General features: G+C 35.1%; 1 protein-coding gene across 1 annotated transcript in view; it reads right to left on the bottom strand.

Annotated features, from left to right (window-relative positions):
• Positions 1–19,934, bottom strand: part of ERO1B (endoplasmic reticulum oxidoreductase 1 beta) — a 63,463-nt gene that overhangs the window by 23,150 nt on the left and 20,379 nt on the right. The window contains exons 5-6 of the mRNA XM_058309501.2: positions 18,559–18,641; positions 3,863–3,936 (exon numbers count right to left, since the gene is read on the bottom strand). Coding sequence (XP_058165484.1) covers positions 3,863–3,936; positions 18,559–18,641 — 157 coding nt within the window. The remainder of the gene's footprint in view (positions 1–3,862; positions 3,937–18,558; positions 18,642–19,934) is intronic.

The following is a 19,934-nucleotide window of genomic DNA, read 5'->3' as shown; positions in this document are numbered from 1 at the left end:
TATGAGTTAAACTATGGCTTTTAATAAAAACCAATAAAAAGTTTAAAAAGTCACTTTAATTTCTAATATTTTTTATTTCTTTGAGCTGTTCTTTCTTGAATAAATTCATTTTAAAAATTGATTTATGTATATCAACTTTACAATTAAACATATCATAAAAATACATTCATGAACACACCTTTATGTATGTGTGCATGTATAAAGAATCTGTGTGTGTGTACATGTAAGCCTACACATAGGTAGGGGCATTTATGAATATACAGATTGGACTAGTATCAATCTCTTCTTTCAACAAAACCAAGTGACCTACTAATAAAGAGGAAAAAAAATGGATTCAGATTTTAAAATATAATGATTTTAAATATATTTTAAGGAAGATGAAAAATCACAAGAGTAAAATCAATTGTATCAGTTTTGGATAACTAGTTTCTTAAAACTTGTATTCCCAATGTTCCTAATGTTTATTCCCTTAATTCAATTAAAAGGCAATTTTTTTCACTTTAAAAATTTTTTACTATTTTTTCAATCAGGAAAATGGTAGGTTTTTTATAACCTATACAAGGAGTCAGCAAACTACAGTCCATAAGCCAAATCTAGAGCATGATCTGTTTTGGTAAATACAGTTGTACTGGAATAGTCATGCTCATTTGTTTATGGTACTGCTTTCATTCTACAATAGCAAAGTTGAGTAGTTATGACAGATTATATGGACCACAAAGCCTTATATATTTTTTACATTTTTTAAAATATATTTTATATGTATTATTTTTAGAAGGTACCAGGGATTGAAAACAGGACCTCATATGCAGGAAGCAGGCACTCAACCACTGTGCTACATCCATTCCCCAACGACAGCTACTTTTTTATTTGTTTTTAGGAGGTACTAGGGATTGAACCCACTTAAGCTACATCTGCTCCCAAGCCTAAAATATTTACTATCTGTCCCTTTACAGAAAAAGTGTTTCAATCTCTGCCCTATACTGATAAGAATTTCATAACAACCAGAGTGGAGAAACACACTCACAAATGTAGGTTGCATTCCTCCTATAAACACTGCACCAGTGGTGGTGCCCATCATTACCCACAGGCCACCTGTGTCAATGATTTTGAATGATTTATTCCTAAACTATAATTCCTCTACATTTGTACAGCTACATCATTCTCTCAACATAATTTCCTTTGGACATCCTCCCTCAAAAAGTATTATCTTCTTTCTTCCATAACAATGGTCCAAAGTTATACTATTTGACCAAGCTAACCAATACCCAAGTATTCGAAGAATTTTTGAATCTATATTTTCAACTCCTGCTCAAGTATACTATTTTTCCCATCATTTTCTTTTTCCTTCCCTAATTAATGTTAGTGTTATGAGGCCACACTGCATTTTCTAGGTGGTTAGATACTGCCCCCTGACTACTAAACCATATTATTTCTTAAAACCCAATGGTGGCACAGGCTAATTTAGTGTATAGGCTTTATGGTCATAGATTAAAACTGTTATGTTATGGACTCAGGATTGTACCTTTAGACCTTCATCACCAACTTTACCTAGATTGCTATTAATTCACTGTTAAAAGATGACAATAAGTTGAAGACTAAGTTGAAGGCCCAAGAATCTATAGTTCATCAAGCTTCTAAAGGAATTCTGATATGCAGCCAGCTTTAGAAGCTACTATTTTAGACAATACTTTTATTAATGAACATATTTTAAGGGGAATAGTAAAGCAAAAACTCTATCACATTATTATGGTCATTTATGAACCAACTACTTCATTCAACAAATATTGACTGAGCACAAGGGATACAGTAGTAAACTGAAAAGATAAAGCCCTTGCCCTTAAGGAGCTCACAATCTAGTTGGAGAAGAAAGAGATAAACTAAATACATGCCCCACACTGACAGGTAGTTAGTGCTAGGTTGGGGAGTGGGGTAGATGGGTGAGTGTGGAGGGGTGCTAAGGGAGGCAGTGCTAAGGGAAAGAGAGTGACAGTGATTACTATTTTCTATAGGGAGGTGACATCGGAGCAGAAACCTGAAGGAAGGGAAGAAGTAAGCCGTGCATAAGGACATTAACAAAAAAAAAAACAGTGGGATAGAGAGGAGCTTATTTTAAAGGATTTTAAATAGTTTAAAATATTTAAGAACCTACTATTTGATCTATAGGGATCGAATTCCTTTCAAATAAAGCCAATACCAACAATAAAAGAGCAAGAAGAAGGGGTGTATGCATAGATTCACTTATAAACTAGGGTGAAGAATCTTTATATTTTCTTTAATCCACCAAATTTAGAAAACAGAGCTAAACAATGACTCTAAAGCTACCCTGGCAGTAATAAAAAATATATAGTTATAAATTACTGGGACATGTGTGAATTTTATGACTTAGAAGGGTAGTGTTAACCCAATTAATAACATGACAATATATGTAGAAGAAAAACTTACAATATAAAAATTACTAGTTATTTTAATTATGTAATTCTAAAACTCTTAAAGGGTGATTTCATATAAATTCTTATAGGACATATCTTCTACTTGTACAATTTAATTCAAATTATTAAAGTAGTTAATTCTTTATATAGATGACAGGATATAGAGCACACGGATTTACTTATACCTAGTGATTACAAATTATATTGTTTATTAAATACCTATTTACTGTGAGTAATATAGTCATTGATTTTTTTCATCTGAAAAGTTGTTAAATAAGAGTACTGAAAAATGTTTATTTTAATAAAAGAACAGATAAAATGAGAAGCTGGAAAGAAGTGACTATAATTGTTAAGTACTCGAATATAATTAGAATGACAACCAAAGATAAAATTCAAGAGTAAGAAGTGGTGTGTATACTTAACTTAGGTACAATGGTCTGCTTTGATAAAGCCTTTGCCAGTTTCAAACACCATACTGGGAGTATTTTATTAATTGCCCATTATTATATCCAGATACCCAAAGAAAGCTGTGCCCAGATTTTTTTTAAAATTTCTTGGTGAAACCATAAAAACATAGTAATAGCACTCCATCTTCCAGCATTCTTCTCAATTTACCATAGTAGAGGTGAAGCTAATTGTAACTTACTTCATTACAGTCTAGCTCTAGATTAATAGCACAACTCTACACCTGAATTATTTTTTAAACCTGAAGAAAGTATTATGATCACTCTAGAAACTTTAAGAGATCAGAAGACCTTCTGCTGCCTGTTTCCCACTATGCATGCTTGAATCCCAAATTATTTTCACCTCCAAAAATATAAGCCTACCAAAGTAAAAGGTGAAGAGAGGCCAAATGAAGGATATAGGCCTACTCAGCACAATTTTTTGCGAAGATTCTCCCACAGATAAAATTTGAGTCACTGTGATTATCTTCTGTTAAGAGAAGTGGTGGTTCCTCTGCTGAACAGTGCCCTGTCTTTGTATTCTTCCAGGAGACTCTTGGAAAGAGGGCTGAGGAAGTCAAATTAGAGCCCTCCTCAATACTGGGAGGCATTTTTATGTCAGTTTGCTGAGGCTTCTGGCAAATTCTGATAGGAGCATTTTTAATAATGTGTTCACAGACTTATAACTAAGTGGCTTGAACTAAAGTTCCAGAGAAGATGGACTGTGTAATCTTGGGAAAATCATTTAGTCTTTTTGAGACTCAGATTCTTCAGATATACACCTATTAAGGTAGCTGTAAAGAGTAGAAATAATATATTAAAGGCACTTAGTAAAGGGCCTGAAACAAAGGCTCTCAAATGCCATTATGAAAATAAGATTCACATACCAAAATCCATTGTAGTAAAGCTATAACTCAGATATTTTTACTGATTAAAATGTCTTATAAAATGGTTCAAATTAAAAATAATTTAATTATAATAGTTTATTACCATCAAGTTCACAAAAGTGATCCTGTGAATCATCATATCTTGCCCAGTCAATGAAAGCTTCTTTGCTTTGATTACTAGGGGAAGGAGGAATAAAAAAGAAAAATGATTAAATTTGGAGTTTGAAAATTTTGACATCGTATTCTAGTGTCAAAGATAAAAAGATAATCTGAGGTCACTTCTTTATTAAATAGATTATTAGTAGTTAAATGAAGGAATGATGAAAACAAGTTATATGAAAAACAAAGAAATAAACTTTCATGAATAATTTTTATTTCTTCACTATGTTAAAATAATTATCCCTAGTTTAATGATAATTACCTTGATGAGAAAATTAATTTACAAATACATATAACATAAAAACCAAAAATCAAACTGGCCTTTTGAACTAACTTAGAAGTTGTAGCAAATATTTTTATTTTTTCCTGAAGTGGGAGTGAAATTTACTTTCAGACTTTTAATTTAAATTGCTTCTATACTTACAGGACCAAAGTACCCAGAATAGCAGTTCTTTGACCTCCCATTCATTCAATGTGGTATTCATTGGTAATACTTTTATCATGGTCTACCAGGCATTTTATACACCAATATCTCATCATTATAACAAAATATATGATCAAAATTTCTAACTTGGAGAACTGATAAGGAACAACTACATTTGTTCAAATAAACTTTGACGTATGGTCACTCTAACCTATATTCAGACCTTCTCTGTCTTGAATACATGATGACAGCATATAGTAGGAAAGTATCATTTTGCTACCCTTCTTTATTCACTAGACCAAGGAAAAAAACAAGGTAAAAAAAAGTTGCTTGTGTACCAATTTTATGTCTAAATCCTAAATATGGTACTGTGGTAGTCAATAATTTATTTTGTATTTGAGATTTACTATGTAACCATCACTATAAGAAGTTTATAATGCTAGTTGCATAACATCAACTTTATCAATGAACTTTTCCAATTCATTTTACTGAGATTTTTTTCTCCTGGGGGGACATATAATTAATTTAATAAAAGTTAATGGGAAAAATTTTAATACAGTCGATTCAGTTGAAATAAATGAAGCCATAAAACAAGAGTGCCTAAATTCTAGTTACAGCTACAATGATAATCATAGTTATGTTTAATCAGATAAGTCATGTTGAGAAAACAGTGAAGAATTCATCAATTGGCATAAATTCCTATTTTCTTAGCAGTATGACTGCCTTATAGAAACTTTTCTTTGGGGCATCCTTATTTGATGAGGTTTTGCTGATTGTTTCATATAAACCCTGCCTAAAGCCATGGTAGCTAAAAAGATATCCAATGCTAATCTATTTTTTTTTAAATATTTATTTATTTCTCTCCCCTTCCCCCCCACCCCAGTTGCCTGTTCTCTGTGTCTATCTTACTGTGTCCTCCTCTTTGTCTGCTTCTGTTGTTGACAGCAGCACGGGAATCTGTGTTTCTTTTTGTTGCATCATCTTGTTGTGTCAGTTCTCCGTGTGTGCGGCACCATTCCTGGGCAGGCTGCACTTTCTTTCGCGCTGGGCAGCTCTCCTTACAGGGCGCATTCCTTGTGCGTGCACTCCCCTACGCGGGGGCCACCCCTGCGTGGCACGGCACTCCTTGCGTGCATCAGCACTGCGCATGGGCCAGCTCCACACAGGTCATCAAGGAGGCCCGGGGTTGAACCGCGGACCTCCCATGTGGTAGACAGACACCCTAAACACTGGGCCAAGTCTGCCGCCAAAAACAGTCCATTTTATTTTATTTTACTTTTTTGATGTACCAGAGCCAGGGATTGAACCTGGGACCTCATATGTGGGAAGCCAGCATTCAACCACTGAGCCATATTGACTCCCCTCCAATGCGAATCTAATGCTCATAGAGCTTCCCAGTTGGTTTATAAATGAGATAGAAGGGACCTCAGAGATCATCCTAGTCCAGCTTTTTCCCAAAGTCAATTTGAAGATGGATGCCAAGCTACTTACATAAATTTCTTGGGCTTAATACAGTACTTCCTGTCAAGATGGTGATGTGAGTTAAAGAAGCAGTTTTCAAACACCAACAACTGGGTACATGAATACTTTCCAAGGGTATGTAGGTACAGAAAATTTTAATGGCATAAATTTCCAGATCCTAAATTTCTATTTGTACTGTTTGCTTGTATTACACATAGGTTCACCTTTTTTTTGGTTTCACGAATGCTCTTTACTCACTTGAAAGAAAAGCATACCTTTTACCCAACCTGAATCGCATTATGGTGAATAGCTCTGTATTTGTAAAAACTTTCATGGCATCACACAAAGCAATAGTTTCAGAACTTCCTTGAAGAAGCCTCCTTTAATGCTTAACCTAGAAGATGGGAGAATAGGGAGTTCCAAGGAGCTGCAGCTATTAAACTGGATGGAACTGTGTGAAAAAACTATTTTGAAACTTTGGAGGCCAGAAGAACACTGTACAGCATCCAGGGGAGATGGGAGGAAGAGGCTGATAAACCACAGTAAAGAACAGTAATCTGCTCTTTCAGAGTGGTAGCTACCAGCACCCATCCCAACTGTCATAGCAGACTATCTCAGCATCCAGGCCCCGGCTAGCTCGCTAGAGACAGAAAGGGACATAAAAATCCTCTTCTCCAAGAACAGAGCTGGGCACAGACAATCACTGATTATAGTTTTTGATTAGCAAATTTGGATGTCTGGGGGCCCAGCTCCGACAGAAGCTATTTTGTCAACTCGCCCAGGACAAAGTCTATAGCACCATCCATCGTTCCAACCCTCCCTGGACAGGGGCAGAGGTGGTAGAGATTTGAAGATGCAGTGTGTACTCAGGGCTGGGGGGCAGGGGGCAGTTAGCTGAAGGGCTTCAATTGCTGGGCATGCCAGGAAAACTCAGCTGTGGGAAGCCATCAGAGGAAAAGCTCCTGACAACCTTCCTGATCTCTCCAGGGCACTCTGGAAACAATCTGCACCCGACCCCTGCCATGAGTCCCTGGCCCTGTTTTGGCTGGGAAATACTGATTTTCTTTAGAAAAGTCCTCTGTAGGGTGACCCTCCTCCCAGAATTTGCCCTCTCAGCAAAAGTGTCTACAGATAATGAAAGAATTTTAAACACTATAGAGGCAGACAGCGTGAGACAAAGGCTTCCCAGCTTCAAATACTGGGAGAGGGAAGTCTGTCTCCTGGGAAGCAGAGGGCACAACCAAACTCCTGTAAACAGGGAACTCCAAAACAACTAACAAGCAAAAGCCCAAGATATCAGAGGCCCAGAAAGACAGGGAAAACCCTGCATACTGCATTTGCCTTGGGTAGACCTTCCTGATAGTAGGGCTGAAGCTCAAGGAAATCTGTCTTATCACCACCTGGTTAAAAAAAGCCAAGAAACAGACATCCCAGGGAATAAATCTAGGAACTAACATTTTAAAATATTAAAATGTATAGTGTGCAACAAAAGAGTACAGACAAACAGATAGGAAAAGACTGCCCATCCATAAGAAGAAAAAAATACAGAAAAGACCAAAAAAAAAGATGAGAATGTGGGCATACCAAACAAAGTCTTTTAAAAAATGATCTTAAATAAGCTCAAGGATATGAAAAGTACAGAGAAAGAACTAAAGGATATCAGGAAAACAATGAATGAGCCATATAAGAGTCTAAGTAAAGAAAAAATGTGAAAAGGAACCAAACAGGACTACTAGAGTTGAAGATTACAATAACTAAAATGAAAAACGTCCAGAAGGGTATCAAGAGCAGATTAGAGCTAACAGAAGAAAGAATAAGAGAACTTGAAGAAAAGACCTTGAAATGAGTAATGCTGGGAAGAAAAGAAATATTGAGAGCAAGAATAGCCTAAGACAGGTATGGGACACCATCGAGCACACCAATATTTGCATTATGGGAGTCCCAGAGGAAAATAAAGAGAGGAAGGGGCAGAAGGAATAGTCAAAGAACTAAAGACAGAGAACTTTTCAAACTTAGCAAAAGACATGAATATGTACACCCAAGAAGCTCAGAGAATACCAGACAGGATAAACATGCAGAAAAATACACCCCATCATAGATAGATTACCTTATTGAATGCTAAGGACAAGAAGAGAATTCTGAAAGCTGCAAAAGAAAAGAAACGTATTATGTACAAGGGACTCCCAATTAGACAGTGCCAATTTCTCATCAGAATGCAGTGGGTAGAAATACTTAAAGTGTTGGAAGAGGGAAGCAGACTTGGCCCAGCAGTTAGGGCGTCCATCTACCACATGGGAGGTCCGCGGTTAAAACCCCGGGCCTCCTTGACCCGCGTGGAGCTGGCCCACGGGCGGTGCTGATGCGCGCAAGGAGTGCCCTGCCACACAGGGGTGCCACTTGCAGGTGCAAGGAGTGCACCCTGTAAGGAGTGCACCCTGTAAGGAGTGCGCCCTGTAAGGAGAGCCGCCCAACGCGAAAGAAAGTGCAGCCTGCCCAGGAATGGTGCCGCACACACGGAGAGCTCCTGCTGCAGCAAGATGACGCAACAAAAAGAAACATAGATTCCCGTGCCACAGACAAAGGAGAACACACAGCAAATAGACATAGAGAACAGACAACTGGGGCGGGGGGGGAAGGGGAGAGAAATAAATAAATAAATAAATCTTTTTTTAAAAAAAGAAAGCATTTCTAAAAAAAGAAAAAAAATAAAGTGTTGAAAGAAAACAACTGCCAGCCAAGAATTTTATATTTGGTGAGACGCTCCTTCAAAAATGAGGGAGAGATTAGGACATTCCCTGATGAACAAAAGCTGAGGGAGTCCATTACCACCAGACCTACCCTACAAGAAATGCTAAAGGGAGTTCTTCAGACTCAAAGAAAAAGACAATAGAAAGTCTTCCAAAGCAGCATAAAGAAATAAAGACCTGCAGTAAAGGTTCCCATTTGGGTAATTATAAATGCCAGTATTATTTTATTTTACTGTTTGGTATACCACTCCACTTCTCACTTCCTATAGATGCTAAGATGCAAATGCATAAAAAGTAAAGATAAACCTATGTATTCAGACATTCAATATACAAAGATTTAAGTGGTAACAAGTAAAAAAATTTTAGGGGACAGAAGGGTATAGGAAAAATAGTATATGTGCATGCTACTGAGGTTAAGTTGGTATCAAACCAGATATGATTATGATATATTTAGGGTGTTAACTTTTAACCACATGGTAGCCACAAAGAAAAGATATGAAAATATACCCAGATATAAATGAGAAGGCACTCAATATGGTAAACACAAAATACCAAATACATATAAAAGTAGGCTTTAACAGACACAAAGGACAAAAAAAGTATGAGACTTACAAAGGCTAAATAGCAAAATGGCAGAGGAAAGTCATGTTATTATCAGTAGTAACTTGAAATGTAAATGGATTAAACTCTCCATTCAAAAGGCAGATTGGATAAAAAAGCACAACCCAACTATATGCTGTCTGCAAGACATTTACCTTAAATTCAAAGACACAAGTATGATGAGGGTAAAAGGATGGAAAAAAATATACCATTCAAGTAGTAACCAAAAGAGGCTATTATAATATTGGATAAAATAAGACTTTAAGTCAAAAACAATTATGAGGGACAAAGATGACCACTACATACTAATAAAGGGGACAATTCAACATATATATACACACACACACCTGACAGCAGAGCCCCAAAATATATGATGCAAATAGTGACGGGTTGAAGGGAGGAATAGACTGTTCTATATTAATAGCAGGAAGCTTTAATACACTATTCTCAATAATGACTAGAACATCTAGTGAGAAGATCAGTAAAAAAGAACAAGACCTAAATGGTACACTGAACTCACTGGAACTGACACATATCTATATCTCCCTATCTATATATAGAGAACACTGCACCCAACAAAACAGAACACATATTCTTCTCAAGTGCACATGGATTTTGTGACCACATGTTGGATTACAACACAAGTCTTAATAAATTTGGAAAGATGGAAATCATACAATGTATCTCTCCAACCACAATGCACAAATCAGTAACAGGGAAAAATGGAAAATTCACAAATACGTGGAAATAAAACAACATACTCTTAAACAACCAATGGATTAAATAAGAAATCAGAAGCGAAATTAGGAAATATCTTGAGACAAATGAAAATGAAAATACAACATAATAAAACTTAAGGAATGCAGGAAAGGCAGGGCTGAGAGAGAAATTTATAGCTCGAATTGCTTGTATTAAAAAAGAAAGAAAGAAAAGACTTCAGAGAACTAATCTAAAAACTGAAGAAATAGAAAAAGAAGAGCAAACCAAACCCAAAGTGAGCAGAAGGAAGGAAATAGATTAAAATAGAGAAAAATGAAACTGAAAATAAAACAATAGAGAGAATCAACAAAACCTAATGTTGGTTCTTTGAAAAAAAATCAATAAAACTGACAGAACTACAGCTAGACTGACAAAAAGAGAAAGGATACAAATAATGAAAATCAGACATACCCTCAACCTCATTGAACTAAAACAGAATATAAGAGGATAACATGAGCAACTGTAGGCTAACAACTTAGATAACCTAGACGAAATGGACAAATCCTTAGAAACACAGAGACTCCCAACAATGACTCACGTAGAGCTCAACAAACCAATTACTAACAAAGAGATGGAATAAGTCATCAAAAACCTCCAACAAAGAAAAGCCCAGGACCAGATGTCTTCACAAGGGAATTCTACCAAACATTCCAAGAAGGCAATTTAAATTGTGCTCAAACTTTTCCAAAAAAATTAAAGAGGAAGGAATACTCCCTAATAACTCATTCTACAAGGTCAATATCATGTATACCGAAGACAGATAAAGATATCACAAGAAAACTACAGCCCATTGTCTTAAAAATATAGATACAAATATCCTCAACAAAAATGCTAGCACAATGAATCTAAGAGTACATTAAAATAATTACATACCATGATCATGTGAGATTTATTGTTAATATGTAAGGTTGGTTCAACAGTTAAAAAATCAAAGAAATATACCACATTAACAGAATGAAGGGGAAAAAAACACATGATCATCTCAGTTGATGCAGAGAAGACATTTGACAAAATACTCCACTCTTTCTTGATAAAAGTACTCAGAACACTAGGAATAGTAGGAAATTTCCTCAACATGATAAAGGGCATACATGAAAAGCCTACAGCTACCATTCCATTTAATGTGACAGAGTGAAAGCTTTCCCTGTAAGATCAGGAGCAAGATGAGAAGCCCACTGTCACCACTGTTATTCAACATTGTTCAGCAAGTTCTTGCCAGAGCAATTAGGCAAGAAAGAGAAATAAAAAGCATTCAAATTGGACAGGAAGAGGTAAAACGTTCCCTATTTGCAGATGATATAATCCTATATACAGAGAATTCTGGGGGTAAAAAACCCCCAGCTAATAAATGAATTCGGCAAAGTCGTGGGATACAAAATCAACACCTCAAAAATCAGTAGTGTTTCTATATTTCTATACACAAGCAAGGAATAATCAGAAGAAAATCAAGAAAAAAATTCCATTCATGGCAGCAACTGTACGAATAAAATGTCTAGGAATAAATCTAACCAAGGATGTAAAGGACTTATACACAGAAAACTACAAAACATTGCTAAAAGAAATTAAAGAAGACCTAAATAAATGGAAGAACATTACATGTTCATGGATTGACATACTATTAGCTTAATTATCATTAAGATGTCAACGCTATCCAAAGCAATTTATACCTAAATACAACCCCAATCAAAATTCAAATAACCTTCTCTGCAGAAATGGAAAACCAATATCAAATTTATCTGGAAGGGCAAGGGGCCCAAAATAGTTAAAGCCATCTTAAAAAGAAGAATGAAGTTGGAGGCTCACACTTCCCTATCATAAAACTTATTACAAAGCCACAGTCATCAAAATAGTATGCTACTGCCACAAGGTCAGACATTACACAAATAGAATAGAACTGAGAGCTCAGAAATCAGCCCTCACATACATGGCCAACTGATTTCTGACAAGGTAACAAAGACCACTCAATTGGGAAAGGATAGTCTCTTTATAAATGGTACTTGGAAAACTGGATCTCCATTTGAAAAAAAATAAAGGAGGCCCTTTACCTCAAACCTTATACAAAAATCAACTCAAAATGGAACAAAGACCTAAATATAAGAGTCTGAACTATCAAACTCCTAAAAGAAAATGTAGAGAAGCATTTTCAGGACCTTGTGTCAAGCAATGGTTTCTTAGACTTTACACCGAAAAGCACCAAAGAAAAAAGAGATAAATGAAATTTTATTACAATGAAAAACTTTTCTTGCTCAAAGGATTTTATCATAAAAGTAAAACAAAAACCCACATAATGGGAGGAAATATTTAGAAACCACATTTCTGATAAAAGTTTACTAGCAAGAATATATTAAGAAATCCTTCAACTCAACAACCAAAAGACAAACAATCCAATGAAAAAATGGTCAAAAGACTTAACTGACATCTCTCCAAGGAAGATATACGAACAGCCAGAAAGAACCATGAAAAGATGCTTAACATCATTAGCCATCAGGGAAATACAAATCAAAACCACAATGAGATACAATTTCACACCTATTAGAATGGATGTTATTAAGAATACCAGAAAATAGCAAGTGTTGGAGAGGATGCAGAGAAATAGGAAGACACTCATTCCTTGCTGGTGGCAATGTAAAATGGTGCAGCTGCTGCGGAAGACAAATTGGTGTTTCCTCAGAAAGCTAAACATGAAACTACCATATAACCTGGGAATCTCACTACTAGAGAGAACTGAAAGCCAGGACTCAAACAGATATTTGCACACGGATGCCCATAGCTGTTTTACCCAGAGTTGCCAAAAGATGGAAACTGTCAAAGTGTCCATTAACCAAGGAATGGATAAACAAAATGTGGTATATGCATACAGTGGAGTATTTTTCAGTTGTAAAAAGGAATGACATCCTGATACATGCAGCAACATGAATGAACCTCGAAGGCATCATGTTGAGCGAAATAAGTCAGACACAAAATGACAAATATTGTATGATCTCACTGATTTGAAACAATTAGTCTAAGCAATCTTAGAACCTAGCATATAGGTTACCAGGGGATGGGATGGGGATAGGGAATGGGAAGTTAAGGCTTAAAATGTTCAGGGTTCCTACCTGAAATTACAGAAATGTTTGGTAATGGATGGTGGTGATGATAGCACAACGTTGTGAATGCAAACAGCAGCACTGAAATATATATCTGAATATGATTGAAAGTTAAAAGTTAGATTGTATCTAAAGTAAGAAATAAAATTTTTTAAAAATTTTACACTACACTACAGAAACTGTGAACCCTAAATTAAACCATGGACTTTAATTCTACGCAAGTTGTTGTTGGGTGGTATATGGAAATCGCTTCTAGAATAGCCAAAGCAATATGAAATAAAAGAACAAAGCTGGAAGAGATACGTACCTTATTTCAAGACTTATTAAAAAGCTACGGTAGGGAAGCGGACTTGGCCCAGTGGATAGGGCGTCCGCCGACCACATGGGAGGTCTGCAGTTCAAACCCCGGGCCTCCTTGACCTGTGTGGAGCTGGCTCATGCTCAGTTCTGATGTGCGCAAGGAGTGCCATGCCACATAGGGGTGTCCCCCACGTAGGGGAGCCCCACGGAAGGAGTGTGCCCAGTAAGGAGGGCCGCCCAGCGCAAAAGAAAATGCAGCCTGCCCAAGAATGGTGCCGCACACATGGAGAGCTGACACAACAAGATGACGCAACAAAAAGAAATACAGATTCCCAGTGCTTCTGATAAGGATAGAAGCGGTCACAGAAGAACATACAGTGACTGGAGATAGAGAGCAGACAGCTGGGGTGGGGGGAGGAAGTGGAGAGAAATAAAATAAATAAATAAATAAATCTTTTTTTAAAAAAGCTACAGTAATTAAAACAGTGCTTAGTACAATTATAAAAATGTGCTACCATCAATTGTAACAAATGTTCCACACCAATGCAAGGTATTAATAAAAGGGTGGTACATAGGAATTCTATATTTTATGCATGATTGGTTTGTGAACCCACAACTTATTTAATACAGAAAAAGAAAACTGTGTGGTATTGCCTAAAGACAGATTGTTCATGTAAAACTGCTTTTCAGTAAAGGAACAAAAATAATTTAGTGGAGAAAGGATAGTGTTTTCAACAAATGGTGCTGCAAAAAGTGGATATTAATATATTTTTTTAAAAAAAAGAATTTGGGTCCATACCCTGTACCATATACAAAAATTATCTCTTTTAGCAATGTTTTGCTAAAAGAATCATATATCTACATATCCAACCTAAAACTGTAAAACTACTAGAAGAAACCGTAGAAGAAAACCTCTGGGAATTTCTTAAGCATACTAAAAATGTGATCCGTTTAAGGCCAAAACAATAAACTAGGCTTCATCAAAATAAAAAACATCTCTTAATTAAAATACCTTAAGAGAACGAAAAGACAAGCTCCAGATATGGAGAAAATATTTACAAATCATATATTTGACCAAGGATTTGTATCCAGAATATACACAGAACTCTCAAAACTCAATAATAAGAAAACAAATAACCCAATTTTTAAAATGGGCAAAAGATCTCAATAGATACTTCATCAAAGAAGATATATGAACAACAAATAAATACATGAAAAAGATGTTCAATCTCATTAGTCACTGCAGAAATGTAAATTAAAAGCACAATTAAATACCATTACACCTGTTAGAAAAGGTAAAACTGAAGACTGAACATACCAAATTGGCAAAGATGTGGAAAAACTGGAATTCTCATACACATTTGGTGGGAATATAAAATGGCATAATGATTTTGGAAGACAGTTTGATGATTTCTTAAAAGTTAACATACACTTATCATATGATCTATCCATTTCAATCACAGAAGAGAAATGAAGGCATATGTCCATACAAAGACATGTACATGAATATTCTTATAAGTTTTATTTGTAAAAATCCCAAACTGGAAACAATTCAAATGTCCATCAGCAGTCAAATGGAAAAGAAATTGTGGTATATTCTTACAATGGAATATTACTTATCAACAAAAAGTTATGAATACTGAATCTATGCTACATCGTGGATGATTCCCAAACTATCATATGCTATAAAAAGCCAAAGGAAAAAATGTATACTATATGATTCCATTTATATACAATTTTAGAAAATGAAAATTAATCTAAAGTGATGAAAAGCAGATCAGTAGTTGCCTGGGGATTGGGGAGGGAAAGAGAGGTGGGATGGAAAAATTACAAAGAACATGAGGATACATTAGAGGGTAATGGATATGACCATTGTTTTGATTATGATGATGGTTTTTCAGGTGTACACGTGAAAACATCAAATTGTACACTTTAAATACATGCAGTCTGTTGTACGTCAATTATACCTCAAAAAAGCAGTTTTAAAAATTACCAATTGTTGGGAAGCTATAGAATAAGTAACTCTCATACACTGCTAGAGGCAAAGTAATCTGGTACATCTATTTTGGAAAATTATTTGGAAGTATCCAATACCACTCCTAGGTATTTCCCCATTAGAACTGCATGTCTATATGTCCACCAAAATATTATGTAAAATGGCCCCAAAGTGGAAAACATCCAACTATCAACAATAGGATGGTAACAAGGCATTTTCTTCGTATGGAGTACTACATACCAGTGAAAAAGAAGTAAATGCTACTACACTCAAGAATATGAATGAATCTCACAGACATAATGCTGAACAAAAGATGCCAGATACAAAAGAATGCATTCTGTATTATTCCACTTATAGAAACAGGCAAAACTAACCTCTGCCAATATAACTAAAAATTATGGTTAACTCTGGAAATTCATAATGACTATGAAATACACATAGCAGTCATCTTGGTTGTAAGTATATTGTTCTAGATGGTGGTTACACAGGTGGGTTCACTTTGTAAAATTAAAATTAAATTATTGCTCTTTACACTTAAAGTTTGTATAATATACTGTATACATGTTATACTTAAATTTAAAAGTTTTAAATTAATAACTTTTGTTCAACAAAATAAACCATAAGGCAAAGTTAAAAGACAAGTCCTAACAACCCATACAACCAACAAAGAATTGCTATCAGCTTATATAAAAAATGCCTACAAATCAATAATTATTTGAAAAGCCAGCTCCCCAGTGGAGAAACAATGGCAAGGAATATGAACAAACAATTTACCTCTAAACCTTGTAATGACTCTGAGTCCAGTGTCTGGATCACTTCCCTATTTACACTCTCTCTTTGGTGATCTCATTCAGGTTTACGATTTTTAAGTGTTATCTGTTCACTGACTGACTCCCACATTTTATGTCCTGCCCATACCTCTCCCTTGAGCTTCAGACTTGTACATCCAACAACCTACTCATCTTCTCCAATTGGATGTCTCATAGGCAGCTCAAACTTAAATCCAAAGTTGAGCTCTAATTTTCTATCACTTACTAGTTCAGTAAGTGGCAACTTCGTTTTTCTAGTTCTTCAGGCCCAAAACTTGCAGTCATCCAGAGTTCCTCTCGATTTTCATACCCACATCCAATCCTTCAGCAAATCCTATTAGCTCTATCTTCAAAATATATCCAGAATCTGACCACTTTTAATCTCTTCCACTGCTACTGCCCTGTTCTAAATCACCATGTCTTATCAAGATCATTATAATAACAATATAATCAGGCTTCCACAACCCAATAAGAGGTTCCCTTTAATATATTCCCTTACTCCTCTACTCAATATCCTACAATGACTTATCATCTCAGTTTAAAAACAATACTAGTGATAATTGCCTTCAAGGCTCTATACAACTTTGTATACAATTTCTACCCACCCCTTTCTGCATCCCAAATCTTTAGACTTTTTTGCTCCAACCATACTGCCCTTCTTATAGTTCCTCTCATACTCTAGGCATACTTCCATCCTAGCACTCCTGCACTAACAGTTATGTGTGCCTGGAACACGCATCCCCCAAGCAGCTTTATGACTCATAACTGTTTGGCTTTCTGCTCAAAAAGCCTATCATCACCTGGGCCTTCCCTCACCCCCCCCCCCCCAGAGCCTCTCTCCTCCTCTTCGATGCTTTATTTTTTCCTCGAGTGCTCATCATCATTTTACTTCTCATTTATTTTACTTGCTTACTGTGTATCTTTTCCCACAAGGATTAATTTACATGAGGGTAGGAATTTTTTTTTATCATGTACACTACTGTATTGCTAGTACCCTAGAACAGTGCTTGGTATATCATAAGCATTTATTCAATGAATAAATAAGAAATCCAAATGTCCAGTAAATATTTGGAAAGATGCTCAATCCTAGTAGTGATCAACAAAATACTAAAAAAAAAAAAAAAAGACACTCTTTCAAATTCATCAAACACTATTAACTTTTGGCAAGAACAAAAACAAAAACTCAGTGCTAGAGGAGGTATACATTCACAGAAGCACTTTGGAGAGCTATCAGGCAATATTTAGAATAGTTACCAACAGGTACCCCTAAAATCCAGCAATTTTACTTCTGGTGTACATGAAAAAACATATTCAAGGAAGCGCAAAGTTAGCATGGTTTGTAGAAGTGATAAACTGGAAACAACTTAAAGTAGGCAAATAAATAGGTAAACTGTGGTATATTTATGTAATGAAAGCCATTAATCAGTTAAAAGAATGAGACAAATCTATATGTTTCAACATGAATAGATCTGCAAAGTAAAATGTGTGGTATAAAAAGGATGCTTCAAAATACTGCGTACAGTATGGTATTTATACAGAGGAAAAATAAAATCATGTACACAAAGTAAAACTTTATACTGTTTATAAATATACATATGTGACATAAGGAAAAAAAAAACTGGACTGGAGACATGACAAGTAGTTGCTTCAGGGAAAAAGGGAAGAAAACTGGATTGGGAATGAGACCATGGAGGACTTCATATTTATCAGTGATTTCTCATTTCTTAAAACAAGATATACAATTTTAACACTTACTCATTTGGAGTGGAAATTTTGTGGGTGTTTATTACCTTTTGTATTTTTCTATATTAAATTTTTTTCTTCAATATGTAAGACTGCTAACTTTATTATACCTCTTTACCAACTATAATACAGAAATACAAACCTAAAACAATAGGGAAATTGAGAAGAATTTCTGCATTTCTTTTGTCCTCTTCCCCCTCCCCCATGTTCAGTCATTTTACACTACATAATCTGAGGCCACATATAAATTATTTATGTTAGGCTTCAAAACGAAGTTTCTTCTTAGTAAAAGAAAGGGAAGGCTAATGGAAAAAAAAATCTATGAAACTTAATGGTTATGTTAATAGGCAACTTTTTTCACTCAAAACATACAGATTGAATTGCAATTGCACGTTCAAGACTCTTTTCCCATAATAATCAAGAAGAATGAACCCATAAGTCCTGCTAGCTGAACAGCAGAACTTCTAAAATTCTACTTTTTAAAAGATTCACTACTGAAAATACATTCTAGAAATTTAAGGACAAATCAGTTAAGAGGAAGCAATTCTATGATGGAATTTAAGATAAAGAAAGACATTTTCCCATTTTAAAAATTTACTAGCTGAAACTTTAATGGTTAGCAAAAAATGCTAAAATCCTGAGAAATAGAAGATTTCTGATACAAATAAATTAAATAAGAATATTTTCCCAATACTATTCAAATAAAACTTGCCTTAATGTGCTGTTAATTGCTCCCAGTTTATTAGCTTGTTCACAGTCTTCTAATTCTTTGGTATTGTTTGCCACTTTCAAATACTGCAAGGAAGTGCATAATAAGTAAATTTAGTAATAATTATCTTTCTTTTTATTTCTGGTTCTGCTGATAAAACAATCTGTCCCTGATAATACACTAAATACAGACACATCATATTATCAAAATTCCTAACATATATAAGCAATCCAAATGAAAATGAGGCACAAATTCCCACTTATTAAATAAGTAAAGATACTAAAAATATAACTTAGTATTGCTGTGTTGGTGATATACAGTGAGAAAAGCCTCATGAGAAAGTAATTTGATGATATCTATCTAGTCATAAAATGCATAAATTCTTGAACAAGCAGTTCCACTTCTGAGATCATAAACCAAACTATTTTTTTTAAAAAAAGAGGTACCACCATTTTAGAAAGTTATTTGGTATTATCTCTCAATGTTGAGATACATATGTCCTAATGATCCAGCAATCCTATTTCTAGATATTGACCTAGAAAAATTCTTACACACGTTCACAGGAGACAAAAGACAAAGACACTGGTGCAACATTATTTGTAATACCAAGACAATGGAAACAATTGAAATGTCCATCAAGAGAGAACTGATTAACCCATGATATAGTCATGCAGTTCAATACTATATATCTGTTGAGATGAATGAACAAGATCTACATATATCAACATAAAAAAGTTTCAAAAGCATAGTGCTGAGTAAAAATACAAACTGAAAAAAATGTTTTAACCTCTAGAAACACAAAAATACACTATCATTTAATTTTTTAAAATTAAAAATAATCTATAGATTTTATGTGGATACACATGCAATAAAAGTATAAAACCATAGAAGGTTACACATCCACTTCAGGAAAGTGGCTAGCTTTAGGGAGGGAGTAAGTAGAAAGGGACTAGGGAGGGGTACAGTGGGGGTTTTAGCTATCTTTACACTGTTTTACTTATTATAGATTTGAAACAATAATAAATAGAAGAAAATAAGCTCAAGCAAAAGGCCACAGAGGGGAGAGTCAGCAAGAAGGAAATGGAGACAGGATGTGCAAAGAGGAGGCAGAGAGAGAATGATGATCTTTATTACATATGTACATTAATGGAAAACTGAAAGTAAACTGATCTAAAAATTAAAATTTTTTAAATCCATGGAACTGCACAACACAGTGAACACTCAATTTAACTGTGGGCAGTTACTATTAATTGTGCAATTATTTAAAAACAAACATATGAATGGCAAAGGAAATTATGACATGCTCTTTATAGGAAAAGGGTAATCTTTAATGAAGGAACATTTTTACTACCATTTGTAAGTTCTCTGCTCAAAATATC

Source organism: Dasypus novemcinctus, chromosome 13, assembly GCF_030445035.2.
Source record: "Dasypus novemcinctus isolate mDasNov1 chromosome 13, mDasNov1.1.hap2, whole genome shotgun sequence".
Lineage (NCBI taxonomy): Eukaryota > Metazoa > Chordata > Mammalia > Cingulata > Dasypodidae > Dasypus > Dasypus novemcinctus.
The sequence above is the reverse complement of the archived record's forward strand: the minus strand, read 5'-3'. Positions and strand labels throughout refer to the sequence as shown.